This window comes from Notamacropus eugenii, chromosome 7, assembly GCF_028372415.1.
Source record: "Notamacropus eugenii isolate mMacEug1 chromosome 7, mMacEug1.pri_v2, whole genome shotgun sequence".
Lineage (NCBI taxonomy): Eukaryota > Metazoa > Chordata > Mammalia > Diprotodontia > Macropodidae > Notamacropus > Notamacropus eugenii.
In genome coordinates, this window is record NC_092878.1 from 162,755,765 (window position 1) to 162,777,579 (window position 21,815).

General features: G+C 41.5%; 1 protein-coding gene across 2 annotated transcripts in view; it reads left to right on the forward strand.

Moving 5' to 3' along the window:
- Window positions 1-21,815, forward strand: part of ANXA5 (annexin A5) — a 51,321-nt gene that overhangs the window by 18,362 nt on the left and 11,144 nt on the right. The window contains exons 3-9 of one of the 2 annotated variants that reach the window (XM_072625233.1): window positions 6,677-6,770; window positions 8,482-8,566; window positions 9,310-9,404; window positions 10,739-10,852; window positions 13,059-13,149; window positions 14,187-14,266; window positions 17,866-17,922. In XM_072625233.1, the coding sequence (XP_072481334.1) occupies window positions 8,554-8,566; window positions 9,310-9,404; window positions 10,739-10,852; window positions 13,059-13,149; window positions 14,187-14,266; window positions 17,866-17,922 (450 nt within the window). In that variant the 5' untranslated portion in view covers window positions 6,677-6,770; window positions 8,482-8,553. The remainder of the gene's footprint in view (window positions 1-6,676; window positions 6,771-8,481; window positions 8,567-9,309; window positions 9,405-10,738; window positions 10,853-13,058; window positions 13,150-14,186; window positions 14,267-17,865; window positions 17,923-21,815) is intronic. The other variant, XM_072625232.1, reaches the window with a different exon arrangement.

The window sequence follows — 21,815 nt, forward strand, 5'->3', positions numbered from 1 at the left end:
ACCTTTAGTAACCACCCTCGGTATGTCTCCTGCCTTATGGAATACATCTCTTCTCTGTACTCCTACATCTCTGACCTTTATTCAGGCCTACATAACCTCGCATTTGGACTATTGCGATGACCTCTTAATTGAAGGAGGAAATGGCAAATCACTCTAGCATCTTTGTTAGGAAAATCCCAAATGGAGTCATGAAGAGTCAGGTATATAGCAACAGCAGTGACCTCTTAATTTGTCACCCTGCTTCCAGCATTTCCCTTTTCGAATCCATTCTCTACATAGCTGCTGCATTGATATTCATAAAGCACATATTTGGCCATTTCATTCCCTTACTCAGAATCTTCAGTGGCTCCCTGTTGTCTCTAGGCTAAAATAGAAAATCATCAGTCAGGCCTTTAAAGATCTTTCCAATCTGACTCCCCCAAGCTTTGCAGTCTTGTTTGGTATTGTGCCCCTTCCCACAGTATCTGTCTAGTTACGCTGTCCTATGCCTGTCCTTCTCCGGCTTCTAGGTCTTTAGAATATTCTCCCTCTTAGTTCTGTCTTACAGAATCCCTGCAGTCCTGTTAATGTCCTGCCTCCCTTCAAGCCCTTTTCTGATCCTCTCAGGGAATACTTCCTTTCTTTTGAGACTGTTCTGTTTGTAAAGTATAATTATAATTAAAACATATTTATAATAGTAAAATATAATCATTGTACAGTGTATAATTATTATAAAATATAACTATTATAAAGTATTTTATAATAATAACTAGCATTTATGTAGCACTTTCAGGTTTGCAAAGTGCTTTACAAATCTTATCTCATTTTAGCCTCACAATAACCCTAGGAGGTAAATGCTATCTATGATGATCCTCATTTTACAGATGAAGAAACTGAGCCAGAGAGATTAAGTGACTTGTCCAGGGTCACATAGCTAGGAAGTATCAGACAAGATTCAAACTCGAGTCTTTCTGACTGAGAGCAGTGCTTTATTCCCTACTCCACTTTGTATTTCTTTGCATATACTTTGCATCTGTTTATCTGTGTACATGTCATATTTTCCTTCTGAAGAATGGAACATCCTCCAGAGCAGGCACTTATTTCATTTTGTGTGGGGCAGTTTTGTTTTTTGCTCATTTTCCAGTTGCTCACAACTCTTCATGACCCCATTTAGGGCTTTCTTGGCAAAGATATTGCAGTGACTTGCCATTTCCTTCTCTAACTTCTTCTTTTTTTTTTTTTTTTGCCCTCTTTATTTTTTTTTTATTAATTCATTTAACTTTTAACATTCATTTTCACAAAATTTTGGGTTCCACATTTTCTCCCCTTTTGTCCCCTCCCCCCACCCCAAAACACCGAGCGTTCTAATTGCCCCTGTCTGCCAATCTGCCCTCCCTCCCTCCCCACCCCTTCCCTTTGGAAGGCAAGCAATTCAATATAGGCCAGATCTGTGTAGTTTTGCAAATGACTTCCATAATAGTAGTGTTGTGTAAGAACTCATTATATTTCCCTCCATCCTATCCTGTCCCCCATTACTTCTGTTCTCTCTTTTGATCCTGACCCTCCCCATGAGTGTTGACCTCAGATTGCTCCCTCCTCCCCGTGCCCTCCCTTCCATCATCCCCCCCACCCTGCTTATCCCCTTATCCCCCACTTTCCTGTATTGTAAGATAGGTTTTCATACCAAAATGACTGTGCATTTTATTCCTTCCTTTAGTGGAATGTGATGAGAGTAAACTTCATGTTTTTCTCTCACCTCCCCTCTTTTTCCCTTCACTAAAAAGTCTTTTGCTTGCCTCTTTTATGAGAGATAATTTGCCCCATTCCATTTCTCCCTTTCTCCTCCCAATATATTTCTCTCTCACTGCTTGATTTCATTTTTTTTTTTAAGATATGATCCCCTCCTCTTCAGTTCACTCTGTGAACTCTGTCCTTATGTGTGTGTGCGTGTGCATGTGCATGTGTGTGTGTGTTATCCCACCCTGTACCCAGATGCTGAATAGTTTCAAGAGTTACAAATATTGTCTTTCCATGTAGGAATGTAAACAGTTCAACTTTTGTAAAGTCCCTTATGACTTCTCTTTGCTATTTACTTTTTCATGCTTCTCTTCATTCTTGTGTTTGAAAGTCAAATTTTCTTTTCAGCTCTGGTCTTTTCATCAAGAATGCTTGAAAGTCCTCTATTTCATTGAAAGACCAATTTTTCCCCTGAAGTATTATATTCAGTTTTGCTGGGTAGGTGATTCTTGGTTTTAGTCCTAGTTCCTTTGACTTCTGGAATATCATATTCCATGCCCTTCTATTCCTTAATGTAGAAGCTGCTAGATCTTGTGTTATCCTGATTGTATTTCCACAATACTTGAATTGTTTCTTTCTGGCTGCTTGCAATATTTTCTCCTTGATCTGGGAATTCTGGAATTTGGCCACAGTGTTCCTAGGAGTTTCTCTTTTAGGATCTCTTTCAGGTGGTGATCTGTGGATTCCTTGAATACTTATTTTGCCCTCTGGTTCTAGAATCTCAGGGCAGTTTTCCTTGATACTTCTCTAGCTTCTTTGAAAGATGAGGAAACTGAGGTAATCAGGGGCAAGTGACTTAACCAGGGTCACACAGCTAGTAGTGTCTGAGGCTGTATTCGAACTCAAGAAGATGAGACTTCCTGATTCCAAACCCAGTGCTCTATCCACCAGGACGCTAGCTAGCTGCAGGTAGTATAGTAAAGGCTTAACAAATGTTTGTTGAATTGAATTGGAAATGTGATCCTTTACAATAAATATTTCGGATCTCTAATGGGCAAATCTGTACAATAAATGTTTATTGGATAGCATTATATTTCCTGTGCAATCCATTACTCTTTTGAACTCTAGTTTCCTGATTTTCAAAATGGGGATCACACTATCGTTTTGTTTTTTTTTCAGTGCCCCCTGCCCCCTACTCCCACTTTATCCCTAACACCCCCATTGCTTTGTACTTTGAGTGAAAACTGGGGAAAGCTGACCTGAAGCTATCCATTTATCTTGGACAAATGGCTCTTACCTGCTTTTAGAAAGGGCATTGATTTTGAAAATAAAGCCTCTAGGGCTTTGAGAGGGAAGTACTCTCCTGCAATGACTTGCCTGCTGAAATCACTTTCATCTGAGTGGATCAGCCTGCCTTGAACTGTCCCATTAGTGGAGGTATGATTTCACCAGGGTAGGCACTCATGAGTTATGTGCTTTCTTTTTCCACTGTGCATTTGTGGTTTTAAAAATTCTGATTTCTTCTTCATACTTTTATAGAAGACCTTTCTTCCCTTCCAGAAAATCATGGAGCTGGGTAAATTTTTTTCTCAAGGTGATAATTAAAGGATGAATTGAGTATCTCTGCAAAATGCTTTTTCAAGGAGGCAAATGAGAATTCTTTGGAAAATGTTAATATAGAAGGAAAAAGGGAGTTATTGAGTGTGGATGAATTAAATTCAACAGCTGTTTACTAGAAACTATCTTTGTGGTAGGCACTGGCCATAAAAGATAAACAAAGTTTGCCCTCAGGGAAATTATATCCAATTGTATATACAGCAGGGAGGGAAAGAGGGGGTGCTAATAACCAGGGATGGAGAAATACCTCTTGTAGGATTTGGTGCTTGAGTTGTATGGTGAGATGGGTGAGTTGGGTGAGAAAGGTGTGCATTTCAGACAATGGTTTGGAGACTGGAGATGGTAGATGGACACAGAAAACATCTCACAAGCCACTTTAATTAGAACAAAAGGCAAATGTGGGACAATAAGATTAGAAAGTTTGGGAGGAACCATATTGTAAAGGACCTTAAATGTCCAGTTTTTGGATTTTCCTTGAGACCATAGGGAGTCCTTGAAGATTTTTGAGTGGGAGTGGGGTGGGGTAAAAAGTAGAAACATCCAGCTAGAATGGAAGGAATATAAATGAAATAAAATTTAAATGTCTGAAGAAGCTTTTTTGAGTTGAGACAGGCTGAATTTCTTGAGAAAATGAGAGAACTATTCTTAATTGGGAAGGAATGGTGTTTAGAAGGGAATCACCCCTATAAAATTCTTCCACCCTCTGACTCATATTTGTGAGTCACATCTGGTTTCCAGATGTTTCAATGGCCTTGAGTTGATTTTGAGTGTGATTCTGCTAACATAACTTGGAAGGAAAATATTTCTACATCTCTGGAAAGTAAGCATTCCAATAATAATTTTCTTGTTTCTCTTTGGCTATGCGATATTTAAGAGCACGCCCCACACTGGTTCAGCCAGAGTAGAGAGTAACGTGGTGGTGACTCACTGCCCTGGTGATTTTTGGTTTGTTTCAGGAAGTTTGGTTTCTATGGTGTCTTCAGAGTTGATAGGAAGTGGTCCCATTTGGCTGAGAAAGCGATGGTTCATTATTACTACCTTTTGAAGGAATCCCTCTTAAAGATCCCTCGCTTATCAATTACTTAAACATTCTTCTGTTTCCTAGCACAGTGTGTGGCTCGTTGTAAGAACTTAGTAGATTAATAAATTATTTATCTCTATTTGGTAGTCTGATTTAATGGTGATCCACATATGAGTTTATGAAAGAAAAGGTTCACATACATTAGATTCCATTTTTGGGTTCTCTCCACTTCCCTTGTTCAATTTTTCTGTCCTTTTTCTAGTACCATAAAGCTTTTAATCATTCTTGCTTTGGAGTACATTTTTTCTAGGTTTTTAAAAAATATTTATTTTTCAAGTTTCAGGTATTTTTAAAAAATCTTCCCTTCCCATTACCCTGTTCCCCAGTCAATCAAAAGCAAAAAACAAACCCTCCAAACAAATCTCTCAGTACACGTCTGGCTAGTAGGACATTAGCTGTGTTTGAGAATGTATGGCGCTGTCTGCATTTGAATGTCATCATTTCTCTCTCAAGGAATCAATTACACATTTCATCTTCATTCTTTTGGACTCATGATTTCTCATTGTGTTAGAGCAGAGTTCTAAGTCTTTTCAAAGTAATTTTTCTGCAGAGTACATTTTGATAACTAAAGTACCTATTGAGCACTTACTATGTACCAGTCTGGAGATACAATCAAACAAGATAATGCATATCCTCAAGAAGCCTAAATTCTAGTGGGGAAACCCCATAGAATAGAAAGGGGACCTAGAAAGTAGGGGAAGGGGAAGGGCACCACGTGGGGAGGAAGGTAAGCAGACTGGCTTGGTGTATGAGAGTGTATGGCAAAGTAGAAAGAGCTATGGTTTTATGATCTTTTACTCAAACTCTCCATACCCCCAATCTTTCATTTATAAATTCAGATGAGTAGACTAGATGACTTAAAGTTCCTTCTGTCAATAAAGCAGGGGTGAGGAACCTATATCCTCAGGGCCACATGTGGCCCTCTAGGTCCTCAAGTACAGCCCTTTGAATCCAGACTTCACAGAACAGATATCCTTAATAAAAGGATTTGTTCTGTAAAACTTGGACTCAGTCAAAAAGCTGCACCCAAGGACCTAGAAGGTCACAGGTTTCCCACCCCTGCACTAAAGTGGTGACCTACAATCTTATGACTTACTCCTTGAGGAACCAAACCACATTATTACTGCTATATTTATTCTAAATAAAATCACGTGAACAAAGACACTTGCAGCAGAATAGAGGGGTGACTCACGGGGTCTGCTTGGAGAGACAGACTAAGAGACAGTCAAGTTTATTTCATAGTCTCTCTAAGAATGCCAAGACACCTGGTGACATGTGCTACCAGGCCACTTTGCAACAAAAAAACTCATGATCAGCATCTTCGAAAAGGTCACCATAAAGATAGTTACAGCCTATATACCACCATCTAGTGCAAAGAATGGACAGGGAACAAAAATTTATTAAGCCCTTACTAGTATCTCATTTGGTATCATTGAAGAGGTAGAAAAATCCATGAGATTATTCAGATTAAATGAACATACAGTGGAATACTCTGACTTCAATGCTCATTAAGGTTAAGGGGAAGATGGCAGGAGTATGTTGGAAAATATGGCTCAGGATCAAGAAATAAAACAGTCAACACTGTTAGCCTGTACAGAAACCTAACACCTAAAAGTCATGAATACTGTATTCAGCAAGAGTGCTGAGAGATGCTGGATGTGGTGAGGACAGACTGCATTGAATGACCAGAATGTGAAACAGGATTCATGTAGACAGAGAGGAAGATACCTGGTTACTCTTGTGGTTGTTTGGTATTGACCATCTCTGTAGGTAGCTAGGTGGTACAGCGGACCACTGGGCTTGGAAACAGGAAGACTCATCTTCATGAGTTCTAATCTGGGCTCAGGCACTTAGTAGCTGTGTGACCTTGGGCAAGTCACTTGACTCCATTTGCCTCAGTTCTTTATCTGTAAATAAGCTGGAGAAGGAAATTGCAAACCAGTCTAATATCTTTGCCAAGAAAATCTCGAATAGGGTTGCAAAGAGTAGGACACAATTAGACAACAATATCTCTTTAGTAGCAACATCAGTTTGATGGGGCATCCCAAAACCCTAAGACACTTTGTCAGTATAGGTTGTTATTGAACTAAGACCTGACATATGTTATTTTTGATTTTATCGGGTCATGTAAGCATTGCTAGCCAAGCAGCATACAAGAATGTGTCCATTTTCGCAATGGTGGGATCATGGTAGAGGCTTGTTTAGATGTGAAAGCAGTGATTTCTTTGTCCCTAGTTTTTTGTTTTTTGTTTTTTCCCTCAGGTCCAGTATACTGACCAAATCCAAGTAGGAAGAGATCTAGTCAGTGGAAGAAGAGACAGATTTAGGACATGGCCTTGAGAATAATTCATCTTATGTATGTTTAACAAGAGCAAAGAAGACATCCCTGCCTCCCAACCCACAAACTGAGCTCTGCTCAGGAGTGAGAGGCCCAAGATTGAAAGCATTAACCTGGAGTACTGGGACAACCCAGGAACCATCATGACCCTGTGAGCTCAGGGCATCCAGGCATATTGGCCTCCCCACCTACCCATCCTGGGTAACCTGGCTTCAAGTCATGGGAGACCAACATCCCTTTCACCTCCTAGTGGGGACCAGAATGTTCTACAGCCCACTGAAGTTTCTTTAATAAATCATAAAATGTGATACAAATGTAAAGTCCTCTGTTTAGTGTTTAAAGCCCTTTATGATTTTTCCCTACCCCCTCTTTCCAGCTTATATACTTGCCCACATTCACCCTGTGATTTCGCCAAACAGATCTTTTGGTTCCTTTCACAGAACTGGAACTTTTCAGCTCAGACACTACCTTCTTCATTGTGATTCTTCATTGTGTTCACCCTGCTGGTGCCCCCATCCCCAACTCCTTTGTATCTATTTCATATTTACTCGATAGATGCTGATATGTGACTTGTCTCTCCTATTACAATGTAAGTTTGTTTTATGAGTAAGGATTTTTAAATTCCTGATTTGTAGCTTTATTTCTAAGCTATAAATGCTCACCATAAATATTTAACAGTTGGCTCTCAGAAGTTTTAGCACATCCTTGGAACAGGGTGAGGGATAGGGATAGGATTTGTGATTTCATTGGCGTGGGTAAGGAAACTCCCTCTCTCAATGCAGGTAGCCATCTTCCCTACAACTTATAGCCTTAGAGGTTTGCCTAGAACCCCATGTTCTAGGTTTACTTTCTCTTTTCAAAATTTTTTTAATTTTCAATTCATGGAACAAGACAAACATTTCTATAACACTGTACAATAAAAGAGATGACTGTACATGAAGCTGCAAATCCATCATGTACAACTTGCTGCTGTTCCCAAATAGGCAACAAAAGTTATCATAGAAATTTCTTTTTTTCCCTCCCCTTCCCCCAGAAAATGGCTACCATTAGACACAAATAGGGGTGTATACACACACACACACACACACATATGTAAACTTATTCTATACACACTTCTGTATCAGTTCTTTCTCTGGATACAGAAAGTTTCTTTGTTCATATGTCCCTTATTTTTAATGTGTATTTATAATAGGCAAAGTGATTTAGTTACTTACAGTCATTCTTAAAACAATGTTGCTGTTAATGTATACAGTGTTTTCTTGGTCCTGCTCATTTTGTTCTCTGTTATTGCACATAAGTCTTTCTATGTTTTTCTAAGATCATTGAGCTCATCACTTTTTATAGCACAGTCGTATTCTATCACAATCATATACCACGACTTGTTTAGCCGTTCCCTGATTGGTGGGCATCCCTGCAATGTCCAGTTCTTTGCCACCACAAAGAGAGCTGCTATAAACATCCCATTCACATTCAAAGTTATAATTAGTACTTGTGAATTTCCCTCTGTCTTATTTTCACACACTATTTTCTTTCTCAGTCCCTCTTACTGAGTTGGAGAACAGACTGGGGAGAGTAATCTAGCCTGCATGTTTCAGTCAGAACGTCCTGTCTGGTACATAGTAGGTGATGAACAAATACTTGCTGTTTGAAGAACTGATGTGTTCCATGTTTCTGGTTGTACAAATCATAGCGTGAATCTCGATAGACAATCTCTCCTTTGTCTCCTTAGGCCACCAGAGGCACAGTGACTCCTTTTGCTGGCTTTGATGAACGGGCTGATGCTGAAACCCTTCGGAAAGCAATGAAGGGACTTGGTAAGAAAGTCTTCAGCATTTTGTATGCTTTTTTCTTTTTTAATACATCAGCATTCTTGGTAACGATGTCTTAATCTTTGCTTCACTTAGAGGTTAATTTAAAAAACAAACCCAAAACTTTTCTATTGCCTTCCCTCTAAGGCTGCCTTTAGCACCCTGGTACAGTGGAAAAATCATCAACTCAGTTGTCAAGGGACTCAGGGTCAAATCTTTGGTCTGTCACTTAGGCCCATGTAACATTTGGAAAGTTAATGGCCTTGGGCCTTTGTTTCCTCACCTATGAAATGACAAGGTTGAATTAGTTAGCATCTCAATTCCCTTCTAGCTCTGGTCCTCCAAGCCCTTGATTTATCCATGACAGGAGCATAGGATATCACTAAACTCGTACTTGAAGGCTTTGTAGCTTGGTCCAATCTGCCAGAGCTTGCCAGCCACTGGTTCAGAACCCAGAGCTACATTCATACTCTGTGATGGCATGCTGGTATGGGACAGGAGTCCCCAAAATGGGTATTTTTGAAAAATGCCAATGATCTTTTTGTACCCACTAGGAAACACAGTAAGCGTTAGAAGCTGTAGCTGCTAACTGGAGAGAGTGAAGAATTGGAAAACTAGGGAAAGAGAACCCTGCCGCGTGTTGTGGGTTTTTTTTTTTTTTTTTTTTTTTTGGAACTGGGCCACTGTGGAGCCTGAAAGAGTAGGTATATTCAGGAAAAGTACTGAGACTGTTTATGAATTCATTGCAGGTACTGATGAAGAAAGCATCCTGACTCTCCTCACAGCCCGAAGCAATGCCCAGCGCCAAGAAATTGCAGTGGCATTTAAAACTTTATTTGGCCGGGTAAGTGTCCACTGTGAAGTCACTGAATAAAATATGACAAGATCAGGATACATGAAGTGTGTTTGAAATAGGCAGTTAGGTAGCACTGCAGTGCACAGAGCGCCTGGCCTGGAGTTGGTGTGACTCAATTTTCTCAGTTCAAATCTGGCCTCAGACACTTCATAGCTGTATGATCCTGGGCAAGTCACTTAATGCTGTTTGCCTCAGTTCCCTCATTTGTAAAAGGGAGATCATAATAGCACCTACCTCCTAGGATTATTTTGCAAACCTCAAAGCTCTCTATAATTATGCTATTACATAAGTTATATATAAATATAAATTATTCTCATAGTACAGGTCTGACAATGCTACCCTCCTGTTCCATAAACTCCCTATGAGTTCCCTATTATTATCTCCAGAGTTAAATAGAAACTTCTTTAGCCTTAGCCCTTCACTATTGGACCCCACATACTCATTCACTTTCAGCTATTACATATTATTTCCTTCTACTGACTCTGTGATGCAGTTATAATGGTCACTGACTGTGCTATTGTGCACATAAACACACACACAGACACACACACACACATACACATACACACACACACACACACACACACACACATACACATACACACACACACACACACACACAGACACAGACACAAACACACACACACACATACACACACACACACACACACACACACACACACACACACACACACCCCATCTCCAGTCTCTGCATCATTGTACTGACCATCCCTGATGCCTGGGATGCCCTCCCTCCTTACCTCTGCCTCTCAGAATGCCTTGACTTCCTGGTCCCAGTTGCTAGAGCCTTTCCGTCTAACGGTGAGTTTTATCTACTCTATATGTATCTTGTACATACTGATCTCCCCCTTTAGAATATAAGCTTCTTGAGGGCAGGGATTGTTTTCATTGTGCCAATGTAGCATATAGTTAGCCCTTAGTAAATACTGAAGATTGAAAATTGATTACCACATAAAGCTTTTTCTTTAGATCTTTTCTTAATTGTGTATACTTAACTTTTAACTTAGAAGTGAACGGTATATTATAGTGATTAAAAGTCCTGGACTTGAATCTGAGTTCAAGCCATACCACTGACACTTATTAGTTGTGTGACCCTGGGCAAGGCACGAAACCTCAGCTCCTCAGTTTCCAAATCTGTAAAATGAGGGGTTTGGGTGCAATGACCTTTAAAGTACCCTTCCGACTCTAAGTCTGTGATTCTATGAATATTTATTATTTGTGAAGAGATAGCTTGTGTATGTGAGAAGGGAATCATTTACCACTCCTTCCGGGTCAATCCATCTGTGTTTTTCTTTCGGCAGGATCTTCTGGATGACTTGAAATCAGAGCTGACTGGGAAATTTGAGAAACTCATCGTGGCTCTGATGCAGCCAGCCAGGCTCTATGATGCCTATGAACTGAAGCATGCTCTGAAGGTAAGGGAGAAGAGGAAGAAGAAAAATCTACTCTTAAAGGCAGTAAAGAGTACGTGTTCTTGCAGTGGTTTGTTCAGCAGGAAAGGTGAAAATGCCTAACCACGTTCTTTGGTTCATTTTTTACAAATGACTCTGAATGGTTTTGGGGAGGCGGGGCGGGGGGGAAGGGGAGAGGAGAAGGAGGAGGAAAAGAAGGAAGGAAATCAACATGCCATTTTTAGGCAAACATTTGCATCTTTATTTCTGCTGAATTTAATAATAATATCCTTCACATTCTTCTTGAATCTCTCATGAAATCAGAGCTTTCAATTATCTGCCACCTTGGATGTTAATTTGAGAATTTATTGTTATAGGAGAAAGATGGTATGGTTTAGTGGTTAGAGAACCGAAGAGACACATCTGAGCTGTATTGGCTGTGGGATGCTGGACCAGTCACCTCCCACACCACTCAGTTTTCTAGGTCACTCTCAAAGATGTGCCAGCCTGCATTGGAAGCTGCCTTACTTATCTGGGAATTTCTTCTACCAAAAAAATCACAAATCACATCCCTCGCTTTTCTTTCTGGTTATCAATGAGTAAAGCTAAGAGGACCCTGATAATACAGTTTAATTCAACAAACACTTAGTAAATAACTATTGTATTCAAAGCCCTGGGATAGGTTCTGGGAGGAAACACTTCCTATTTTTAGTTTAAGAAGGGAAATGAGAGAGAATTGTCACGATGGGGAGTTTTTTGCCCCATTATCTTTCTCTCCTCTGAGTACAAGATACCATACTGTATCTCACAGCGTAGACACTGGTGACTAGTAATGCTTCCGGCCAAAATAACCAGATAACAGCCACTAACACAAAGAGCAGCAGCATATCATAGTGGCTAGAGGGCTGGACTTTGTTGGAGTCAGAGGACCTGGGTTCAAATCGTGCCTTTACTACTCAGTACCTGGGTGACCCAGGGCAAGTCACAACCTCATCTGTAAAATGGGAATGATTGTATTGCCTGTCTTACAGTGCTATCCTGAGGATCCAGTGAGAAAACGCATATAAAGCCCTTTACCAGTCAACATTAGTGTCCTTATCCCTCAGTTTCAATGTTTGCCAGAAGGGCTTTCTGTATCTGTTCCCAGGGACACAATCTTCTTTTCTGAAGGGCAAGGATCTAATGGACATTTCGCTGCTTTGAGGCAGACTATCAGTATCTATTGTCTTCATCTGAAACAATTATCCTTTCCAAGGAATCGTCCTCTCCTAATTAAGTATTTCCTCAAGAATTTCTCCAACAGCAATTCCGGTATCTCACTGGGTCTCATCAGAATCTGCCCTAATGTAGGAGATGATCAGTTTCTCTAACGTGCCTTCCTTCCTCTCTCCTGCACTCAAAAGTTACCCAACCAGTCCATATTCTGGTTGTGTCCTCCCCGGACCCCCATCTCATAGGAGAAGGACAGAAGGACAGAACATTGGCCTGGGATTCAGGAGACTTGGGATCTAACGCTGGTTCTGCTTCAGATTGAAAGTGCCACCAGGCCCTAACCTTCTCTGAGCTTCAGTTTTAGGGGTTGAAATAACGTCCTGTCCAGTTTTGTTTCTGTAAGTAGGCAGCTGGGTGGAGTATTGGGTGGAACGCTGTCGTTAGGAAGTTGTTCAGTCCTTTAGTCATGTCCCTATTTGGGGTTTTCTTGGCAAAGATACTGGAGTGGTTTGCTGTTTCCTTCATCAACTTATTTATAGATGAGGAAGCTGAGGTCAATAGAATTATGACTTGCCCAGGGTGACAGAGCTAGTAAGTATCTGAGGCTGGATTTGAACTCAGGTCTTCCTGATTCCCCTCTCAGCATTCTATCCACAGCATTACCTAGCTGCCCAGGGCTAGGGAGAACTAGGAAGAGTTCAAATATTGTCTCAGACACTAGCTATAGGACCCTGAAAAAGTCACTCACCTCTGCCTGCCTCAGTTTCCTCAACTTTAAAAATAGAGGTCCTTCAGGGATGTTGTAAGAATTAAATGAGATAATAAGGGAAATTGTTTAGCACAGAGCTTGGCATATGGTAGGTGGTTTTCCCTGAACTTTCCCTAAGTAAGCTTCAGAGTCTGTAACCCAGCTAGAAAGTATTTGGCGTGGTCTGTTCTAAGATGTGCCTAATCTCAGTTATTTTCTTTTGTTGACTTGTGCTGATTTTCTCCTTTTCTTCCATTGTTTTCCCCATAGGGAGCTGGGACAAATGAAAAAGTGTTGACTGAAATTCTGGCATCCAGAACCCCACAAGAATTAGAGGGCATAAAGCAGGCTTATGAAGAAGGTAACTATTGAAATGAGTTTCTTCTGGTGGTCACCACTGGCCATCCCTGCTCTGCAGATAAAACAGAACAGGTCACTGGCGAGACCAAGTTGAGGAATTTCATTTTCCTACTCTCTTCAGCAGTGAAATGACTTGGAGAAAGGTATAGAGGAGTGTCCTCCTCAAAACTACATCTGGGGGCAGTACCTAACACATCACATGGCAAATTCAATGTCCCAAAGGACCTTGACAATTGAAAGCCTTGGGTACCATCTAATAAGGAGAAGTTCAAAGGGATATATATAAAGTCTGAGACTTGGGTTAAAAAAAATGTGCTTATTATTCCTAAGTACAATATGAAAGAAGAGTGGCCTTTTGTGTGGAAAAAATGCTGGGCTTTGTAGTACAGGAAAAGATAAGTCAGTAGGAAAGGGGAAAGGTATTGGTTGCCTACTATGTTCCAGGCACTGCGCTAAGCCCTTTATAGACATAATCTCATTTAGCTTCACAACAACCCAGGGGACAGAGATGTTTCTTTTATCTACGTTTTCCATTTAAGGAAACTGAGGCAGGCAGCTTAAATGACTTGCTTAGGGTTACACAGTTCTTGATGCTAAATTTGAACTCAGGTTTTCCTTCCTTCAAGTCTAGGGCTATATCCATTTTGACTCCTAACTATACAATGTGACAGCTAAAAAAAAGCTTAATGTTATTAAGAAATGTCAAATCAAGGCCTGGGGTGGTGACAGCCCTGGTCAGACCCCATTGCTTTCACATCTGAGTCCCCCATATTAGGGAAGACAGTGATTAGCTAGGCTGATAGTAAGTACTCTATAAACGTTAGCTATTATCCTTAGCCATCCCTCCTCCATGTGACGGCTCTTTAAATGCTTGAAGACAGTTCCTTCTTCCCCAGCTCTTCTCTTCCCAGTCTTAACGTCCCCAGATTCTTCAGCCAGACCTTGTATGGCGTATTCCACCATCCCCTTACCATCTTGGCCTCCAGAGTGGAGGTGTTCTATGGCATTGATAGGTCATGTGGACTTGTTTCCTTGCAGAGTATGGCTCCAGTCTGGAGGATGATGTCATTGGGGATACTTCTGGATACTACCAGAGGATGCTGGTGGTTCTTCTGCAGGTAATGTCTTTGTGAGGGTTGGAGGAGGGAGGCGAGGAGTTCTACAATTAGCAGTGGTGATCTGAATCTATTAAGTAGAGTATTTCTAAAATGTGTCTCTCTGAAATCTTGCCTCATTTTCTGTGTTTGGGATCATTATCTGTTTAACCAGTGGTGATGGCCATCTTTTATATTGAATGCCTTCCCCTGGTGCCTTATCATGGCATGAGGGAGTACTTTAGTGTTTGAAGGCCATGTTATGGAAGGCCAAAGTTCAGAAGGTTCTGCCATGGTAGAAAGCGTCTGATAGGGCCAGAGACAAACTGAGTCTCTCTTTTGGGAAAATCAGCCTAGCTAAGTGTAGAGAGCCTCATTACCCAACAGTGAATCAACAATTAGGGATGCTTTTGGCCATGGTACCTTGTGAAGAGCTAAAGTATAGGGGGCTGTGATGTGATTCTGAGGAGGAAATCTCTCCACCAACAAAATCATGGACAATCTTCAATAGAACTACAGATGGTGCATGTTTGTACTTGGGAATGTCTGATAATGTACACATGGCCAGCCCACAAATGCTTATGGGAAATTCTCAGATCTCTTTGTCTATAATACAGGAGGTGTCATAGACTTAGAACTGAAAAGGACCTCAGAAGCCATCTAGTCAAACTCCTCATTTTATGCATGAAGAAACCAAGGCCCAGAGAAATTTAGAGACTAACCCAAGGTCATACTGTTGGAGGGCAGAGTGGGCATTCAAATTCAGGACCCATGAAGTCAGGCTCACTCTTTTTTTTTTTTTTTGCTTGTACTTTTTTTTGTAAATTATTTTATTTGTTTTCAGTGTTCTACAATCACTTCCATATATCTTAGATTTTTTTCCCCTCCCTCTCCATCCTTCCCTGCTTCCTGCCCCCTCCCTCCCTGAGATGGCATACAATTTTATATGGGTTCTACACATACATTCCCATTAAATACATTTTCACCTTAGTCATGTTGCATAGAAGAATTAAAATGAATGAGAGAAATCATAAAACAAACCAAAATGTAATACAAAAGAAAATGATCTGCTACATTCAGTGATCAAATTCCATAGTTTTTTCTCTGGATGTGGAAGGCATTTTGCCTTAAGAGACCATTGGGAATTTTTTAAGTCCCTCCATTGCAATGTAGTTCTAAGTCTACCAGAAAAAATCCTCGCACGCTGTGGTTGTTGCTGTGTATTAAGTTCTCCTGATTCTGCTCCTTTCACTCAGCATCAGTTCATGTAAGTCTTTCCAGGCCTCTCTGAAGTCTCCCTGTTCATCGTTTTTTATAGCACAATAGTATTCCATTACATTCATATACCACAATTTATTCAGCCATTCCCCAGTTGATGGCCATCCCCTTGATTTCCAGTTTTTGGCCACCACAAAGAGAGCTGCTATAAGTATTTTTATACATGTGGTAGCCTTTCCCATTTTTATGATCTCTTGGGGATACAGTCCTAGAAGTGGTATTGCTGGGTCAAAGGGTATGCACATTTTTGTAGCCCTTTGGGCATAGTTCCAAATTGCTCTCCAGAAAGGCTGGACCAGCTCACAGCTCCACCAACAACGAATTAGTGACCCAACTCTCCCATATCTTCTCCAATATTTATCATCTTCTGTTTTGTCATGTTAGCCAATCTGATAGGTGTGATGTGATATCTCAGAGCTGTTTTGATTTGCATCTCTCTAATGACTATAGATAGCTTTAAATTTCTTCCTCTGAAAACTGTCTGTTCATATCCTTTGAACATTTATCAACTGGGGAATGACTTGTATTCTTGTACATTTGACTCAGTTCTCTATATATTTTAAAAATGAGGCCGTTATCACAGACACTCATTGCAAAAACTCTTTCCCAGTTTTCTGCTTCCCTCCTAATCTTGGTTGCGTTGGGGTTGGTTGTGCAAAAAGTTTTCAATTTAATGTACTCAAAATTATCCATTTTGCACTTCATAGTGTTTTCTATCCCTTGTTTAGTCAAAAATTTTTCCGTTCTCCATAAATCTGATAAATACACTATCGAGGCTCACTCTTTGCCCTGCAGCTTTCTGGTCAGGCTGATTTTATTCAGGGCAGGGTAATGGGGTAGGTGGGGGTAGGTAGGAGGCCTGAGGCTGATACTTTCTCTCCCGCTCCCCCAAATTGTGGATTATGAGTCATGCGTTCAACAGAAAATTATTACTCAGCATTTCTGTGTGCAGAGCCCTATTGGCAATACAGTGATTTCTAATTCAGTCCAGTAATCTGACATTTATTAAGCACCTGCTGTTTTCAGGGCACAGGGCTGTGTGTTGGAGATCCAAAGACAAAATGAAAACCACCTCTGCCCTCAAGTGGGTTATGAAATGCACACAAGTAAATAAATATTTACTTAATGCAAGAAATTGAAACGTACCTCCCTCTTTTTGGCAGAGAAATACAAATTGTATTAATATTTACTTATTAGTTAATAAATTTAGTTAATGCAAGAGTGAAGGAGAACTGCGTTGGTAGTGAGCTGTGAACTATGCAACGTATTATTTCAGATAAAGCTGTTAAAGCTTTAATAAGCTTAAACTGAACTAAGACTTTGGGGACATCCCACATAAGACCCAGCCTCTGTCCTCTAGGATCGCGAGTTCTAATTTAGTAGGGACAGGGAGCTATCCACCATGTTTTGTTAGATGACAAAATAGAATGAGTGCCTAACACGACACAGGACAAGTTGCTGGGAGGAGTCCAAAGAGGAATGGTGATTTGTGCCAGTGAGGGGGATGGGAAATGCTTCTGAGATATTTCTTTGCTTGAATCATCCCATCCCCTGCACCTGGAACATGCTCTCTGCTCTTGGAGGGCTTCTCTTCCACCAAGGCTCAACTCAAGCCATTCTCCTTCATGAAATGTTCCCCCAATTTTTCTCACCACGCTTCCCCACCCCAAGTAGAAGGCCTCCTCCAGCCTTATGAAAGTGACCTCTCTCTTCCAGTTCCTCATGTTGTAGGATCATAAGGGGCCTTAGAGAACATAAGGTCCAGTCTATTAATCTTGTAATAATAGCTAGTGTTCATAGGGTGCTTACTATCTGCCAGCACTTTACAATTATTATTTCACTTAATCCTCACAAAAACCTGGGAGATACTTTCTATTATTATTTTCATTTTAGAATTGAGTAAACCGAGGCAGACAGTTACCCAGCTAGTCAGTGTCTGAGACTGAATTTGAACTCAGGTCTTCCTGCCTGATTTTTGTATTTCTTTCCCAAAAAGAGGGAGGTATGTTTTCTCTGCTCTTTGGAACCAAGCCTGGCTGTCGTGGTTGGTCTGAGTTGGGCTGCCTTGAGTTCTTTTTTCATTTGCGTTATTTGGCTATTCTAATTCTCTTCATGTGAATCTACATTAATTCATAGTCATCTTAAAAAGCTGCACTTTTTTTGTCCTGAATAGTCCTTAGATAAAATCCATGTGCTGTGCTAACTGATCAGATGTTAGCTTTTTCTTCTTTCCCCATGATGTATCTGTATCTTGTTTTCATTTCAGCAAGATCTCAGGAGGGGAGGACAGCTGGTATTCTAGATGTGCTGTGATTTAACATTGTGCTTTCCTGGCTGTGTTCTAGGCTAAACGAGACTCTGATGATGGACTCAATGAAGGCCTAGTGGAACAGGATGCTAAGGTAGGTGAAGACTGGCCACAGTGTTGTTCAGTTATGTCAGACTCATTTCTTGGCAAAGAAACTGAAATGGTTTGCCATTTCCTTCTTCAAAGTGTCCCCATTTTACAGATGAAGGACTGATGCAAACAGGGGCTAAGTGACTTGCCCAGGGTAACATACTTAGTAAGCGTCTGAGACCATATCTGTGTGTAGATCTTCCTGACTCCAGACCCAGTGCTCTCTCCATTGTACCACTTGGCTTGCTACTTGTTTACTGGAAGGTAAATTGAAGCAGAAAGTTAATGATGAGGGACACAGTGTGTGAAATATCAGGCTACAAAAATAGTCTTAATCACAGGCCACTTAGAAGGTAGAGCATAGACCTGTGGCAACAAAACATCTAATTTACTCCACAGGGGAAATTAAGTAAAACAGGAGTGACACAGAGAGAAGCTCTGAGACTGTCAACATGTATGGCTTGTCTACCGAGAGGGCAACAGATCAACCAATGGATTGTTGGCTCATTGATCTAGACTTCCGAGGATCATAGATTTAGGGCTGCTTGGGACCTTATAGGGTGTTGGGCTCAACACTTATTTTACAGATAAGGAAGCTGAGCCCTTGAAGGAAGGAAGCAAGGCAGGGAGGCAGGCAGGAAGGAAGGAATAAGGGAAGGAAGGAGGGAAAAAGAGAAGGAAAGAAAGGACTTATTAAGTGCTTATTTTGTACCAAATGCTGTGGTAGCACTTTAATAATAACTAACATTTCCATAGTGTTTACTAGGTGCCACACAGTGCGCTATGTATTTTACAATGATTTTCTCATTTGATCCTTACAACAACCCTGGGAGGTAGGGCTATTATATAGATCCCCATTTTACACATGAGGAAACTGAGGCAAATAGAGTTTAAGTGACTTGCCCAAGTCACAGAGCCAGCAAGTATCCAAGGTCTTTTTGCCAAGTCTCTGAAAAAAGATTGGAGGGATGAGCTAGATGACCTCTTTGGTCTCTTGCAGCTCTAGAACTTAAAGGGTGCTAAATCACTTCTCTGAACCTCAGTTTCCTTATCTTACAGATGAGGAGGTAAGTCACTGAGGTCTCTTTCAGCTCTACATTCAGCTCCAGGCCTCAGTTTCCTCATCCATAAAATGAGGAGGTAGGACCAGATGGCTGATACCTTGCCTTGTCCCACCCCTGACTCTAAAGCTCTGATGCTGTCAAGCTTGTCAGTTTGCCAGATTAGTAAAATGCTACTCTTCAGCAGGGGAGAAAGCTTTTTTTAATTTTCAAACTCGTGAAAGAACCTTTTATGAAAAAACCTCTGAGATTTATATGTTCACTGAAAGAATCTTGGGACTCTTATCAGTGAGAACATTCCAGCTGCCTTGGCACCACCTGTTCCTTGTTTTAAGTCACCAATCCCTTTGACTTTCAAAGCAAACACTTCATTGGATGAGACAGTGTCTGAATGACCCCTGGAAGGCATCCAAAGACATGCCATGGCTTCTACACAAGCTGCCCATCAGTGAGAGTCTGGGCAAGGTCAAGCCCAGACCAGGGCGTTTTTAGGGCTCAGAAGTTTCATCACTGCTCTAGGTGACACTCGTCAGATACGTAGAGTGAAAGCAATGAAAACAGACTAAAATGCCATGAAAACTCCATACCCAGGAGTCTCATGTGCAGGAGTGGGCTATTTTCATCTCCAATTACTCTGGAAAATCTAGTCTGACTTGTCTAATGTCGGCCCCATAGGGCAGTGTGTGCCTTAGTCACCTTCCAAGGACATGCCATAACTGCCTCCTCTGGCAGATATTTTGGAGACCTCGCCAAAGCTTCTCCAGCTAAGCCAGGGAGGTTGGGAGCTAGTGAGGTGTTCTAATCAGGGAGGAGAGGAGCCACCAAGCTCTTAGCTAATACAGCAGCTTTAGGGGCACAACAATCAGATCCTCAGAGATCGGAGTTTTTGTACTGTGGACCTCTTCCATAGCCTGCAGAAACCTACAAACTCCTCAGATAATGTTTCTACATTCTTAAATTAAATTGGATTGCAAAGGAAAATAATTAGATTGAAATACAATTGTCAAAAATGATTGTTTTATGTTCACTGAGCCCTAGTGAAAAAATGTGATTTGCACAGTCTTTTCTCCTCAAGGGGTCAAAGACCCAAAGTACCTGCAGATGGGAGCCAGAAGGGACCTTTCTGTAGATGTGTCTACAGTGTTCTAGGTGCCTAATGTACAAAGACAAAATCAGAAGAGGGTCTGCCCTCGGTGAGCTTACTACTGGGAGAATATGAGTTTAAACAGATAGATAAGCATGAAGTATATACAAATTAAGACAAAATGAAAGTATAACACAAAGTAAGGTGTTCAAAAAAAGGAGAAAGCACTAATGGGTTAGGGAGGAGCTATTGGAGAAGGCCTTTTGAAGGAGGTGGAACACTTGAGAATTCCAGACACCATGGGCTCCATTAGTTTATAGAGGGAGTCACACAGGTTATCAGGATCAGATAGATTTGCTGCCTCTAGGGCAGGCTCAGGCTGTACTGTGTAGGCTAATGCTGTGGGGGTTGGCATGGTCTTAAAAAATATCCAGGTTTGGTTATTATTGCTAAACAATAGAGTCCTCTGATCCAGCTGGGCTGGGCCATGGACAGCTGGCCAGAACAATCATAGACAAGCAAGACGTGTTACACATTTGAGCTGGCAGCTGTGAGCAGGCTTCAGCCAGGCAGGGTTTGGGTACCGGGCCTGGGCACAGGAAGAAAAGGGCCTTGCTTATCTCCCCAGCCCCTGTAGATAGCCTCTTGGCCCCAGAAATAGCTGCCTTGATGAGACTGTGGCTGGCATGAAGTGAGGGGGAAGAGGAAAGAGTGCTTGAAGTCAGAACCACCCATCAGAGGAATTCCTGAAGCCGGCCTCCTGAAAAGAAGAGGCATTCCTGGAATTCCTGGACCCAGCTGGAGCTGGGGCCAAGAAGGACTTGAGTCCTAGGGCAGGGGTGGAGGAACAAATCTGAAACTTGTCTTCCACAGATAGAGTTCCCCTGGAACTCTGGGCCTGGGGTAGGAGCCAAGCTCGAATCTGGTCTATGTAAGCCTAGACCTGGGCTTGCTGGCTACATTGTTACACAACAGCTGACTAGAGCTCCCGAGTACTTTCATTCACAATCATTGCCTCATTTCTCCAGTTCCTTGTGGAAAAGATCACTGGCTTTGGAATCTGGTCAGTGACACCAAGGGGACACTAGGAGGGCAAGTCTCTTTTCCTCCCATCTAAGATGAGGGATTCAAACATGACTGAACACAACTGAACAAGAGTAAATATTCAGAAAGTTTACCTTTTGCACTGAAACTAAATTTGGAAGGACCTCAGGTGTCTAGCCCAGTCCCTACCAGAGTCAGACTCTTACCCGTAGTATCCAGATTGCTTGAAGACCTTCAGTGACAGGGAACTCACTCTCTCCCATGATGCGACCCATTCTGGTTTTGGATAGTGTAGGGGCACACTGAGGCATTTTTACAGTTAGTCCAACCTCCCATTTACATATTTCTGTTTCTGGCCTTTGCTTTTGGCAACTGTATCAACTGGGAGAGAGGGGCTGTTGTTTAGTTATTACAGCCACATCTGACTCTTCATGACCCCACTTGGAGTTTTCTTAGCAGAGATACTAGAGGAGTTGGCCATTTCCTTCTCCAGCTCATTTAATGGATGAGGAAACTGAGGCAAACAGGATTAAGTGACTGGCCCAGGGGCACACAGTTAAGTGTCTGAGACTAGACTTGAACTTGGGAAGGGGAGTCTTTCCAATTCCAGCTCCAGTGCTCTGGGCACTATGGTGCCACTTAGCTGCCCTTGGGAGAGATAGGAATGGAAATCAATTGCTGAAAGACTCAATATTCCTTTGCCTTTAA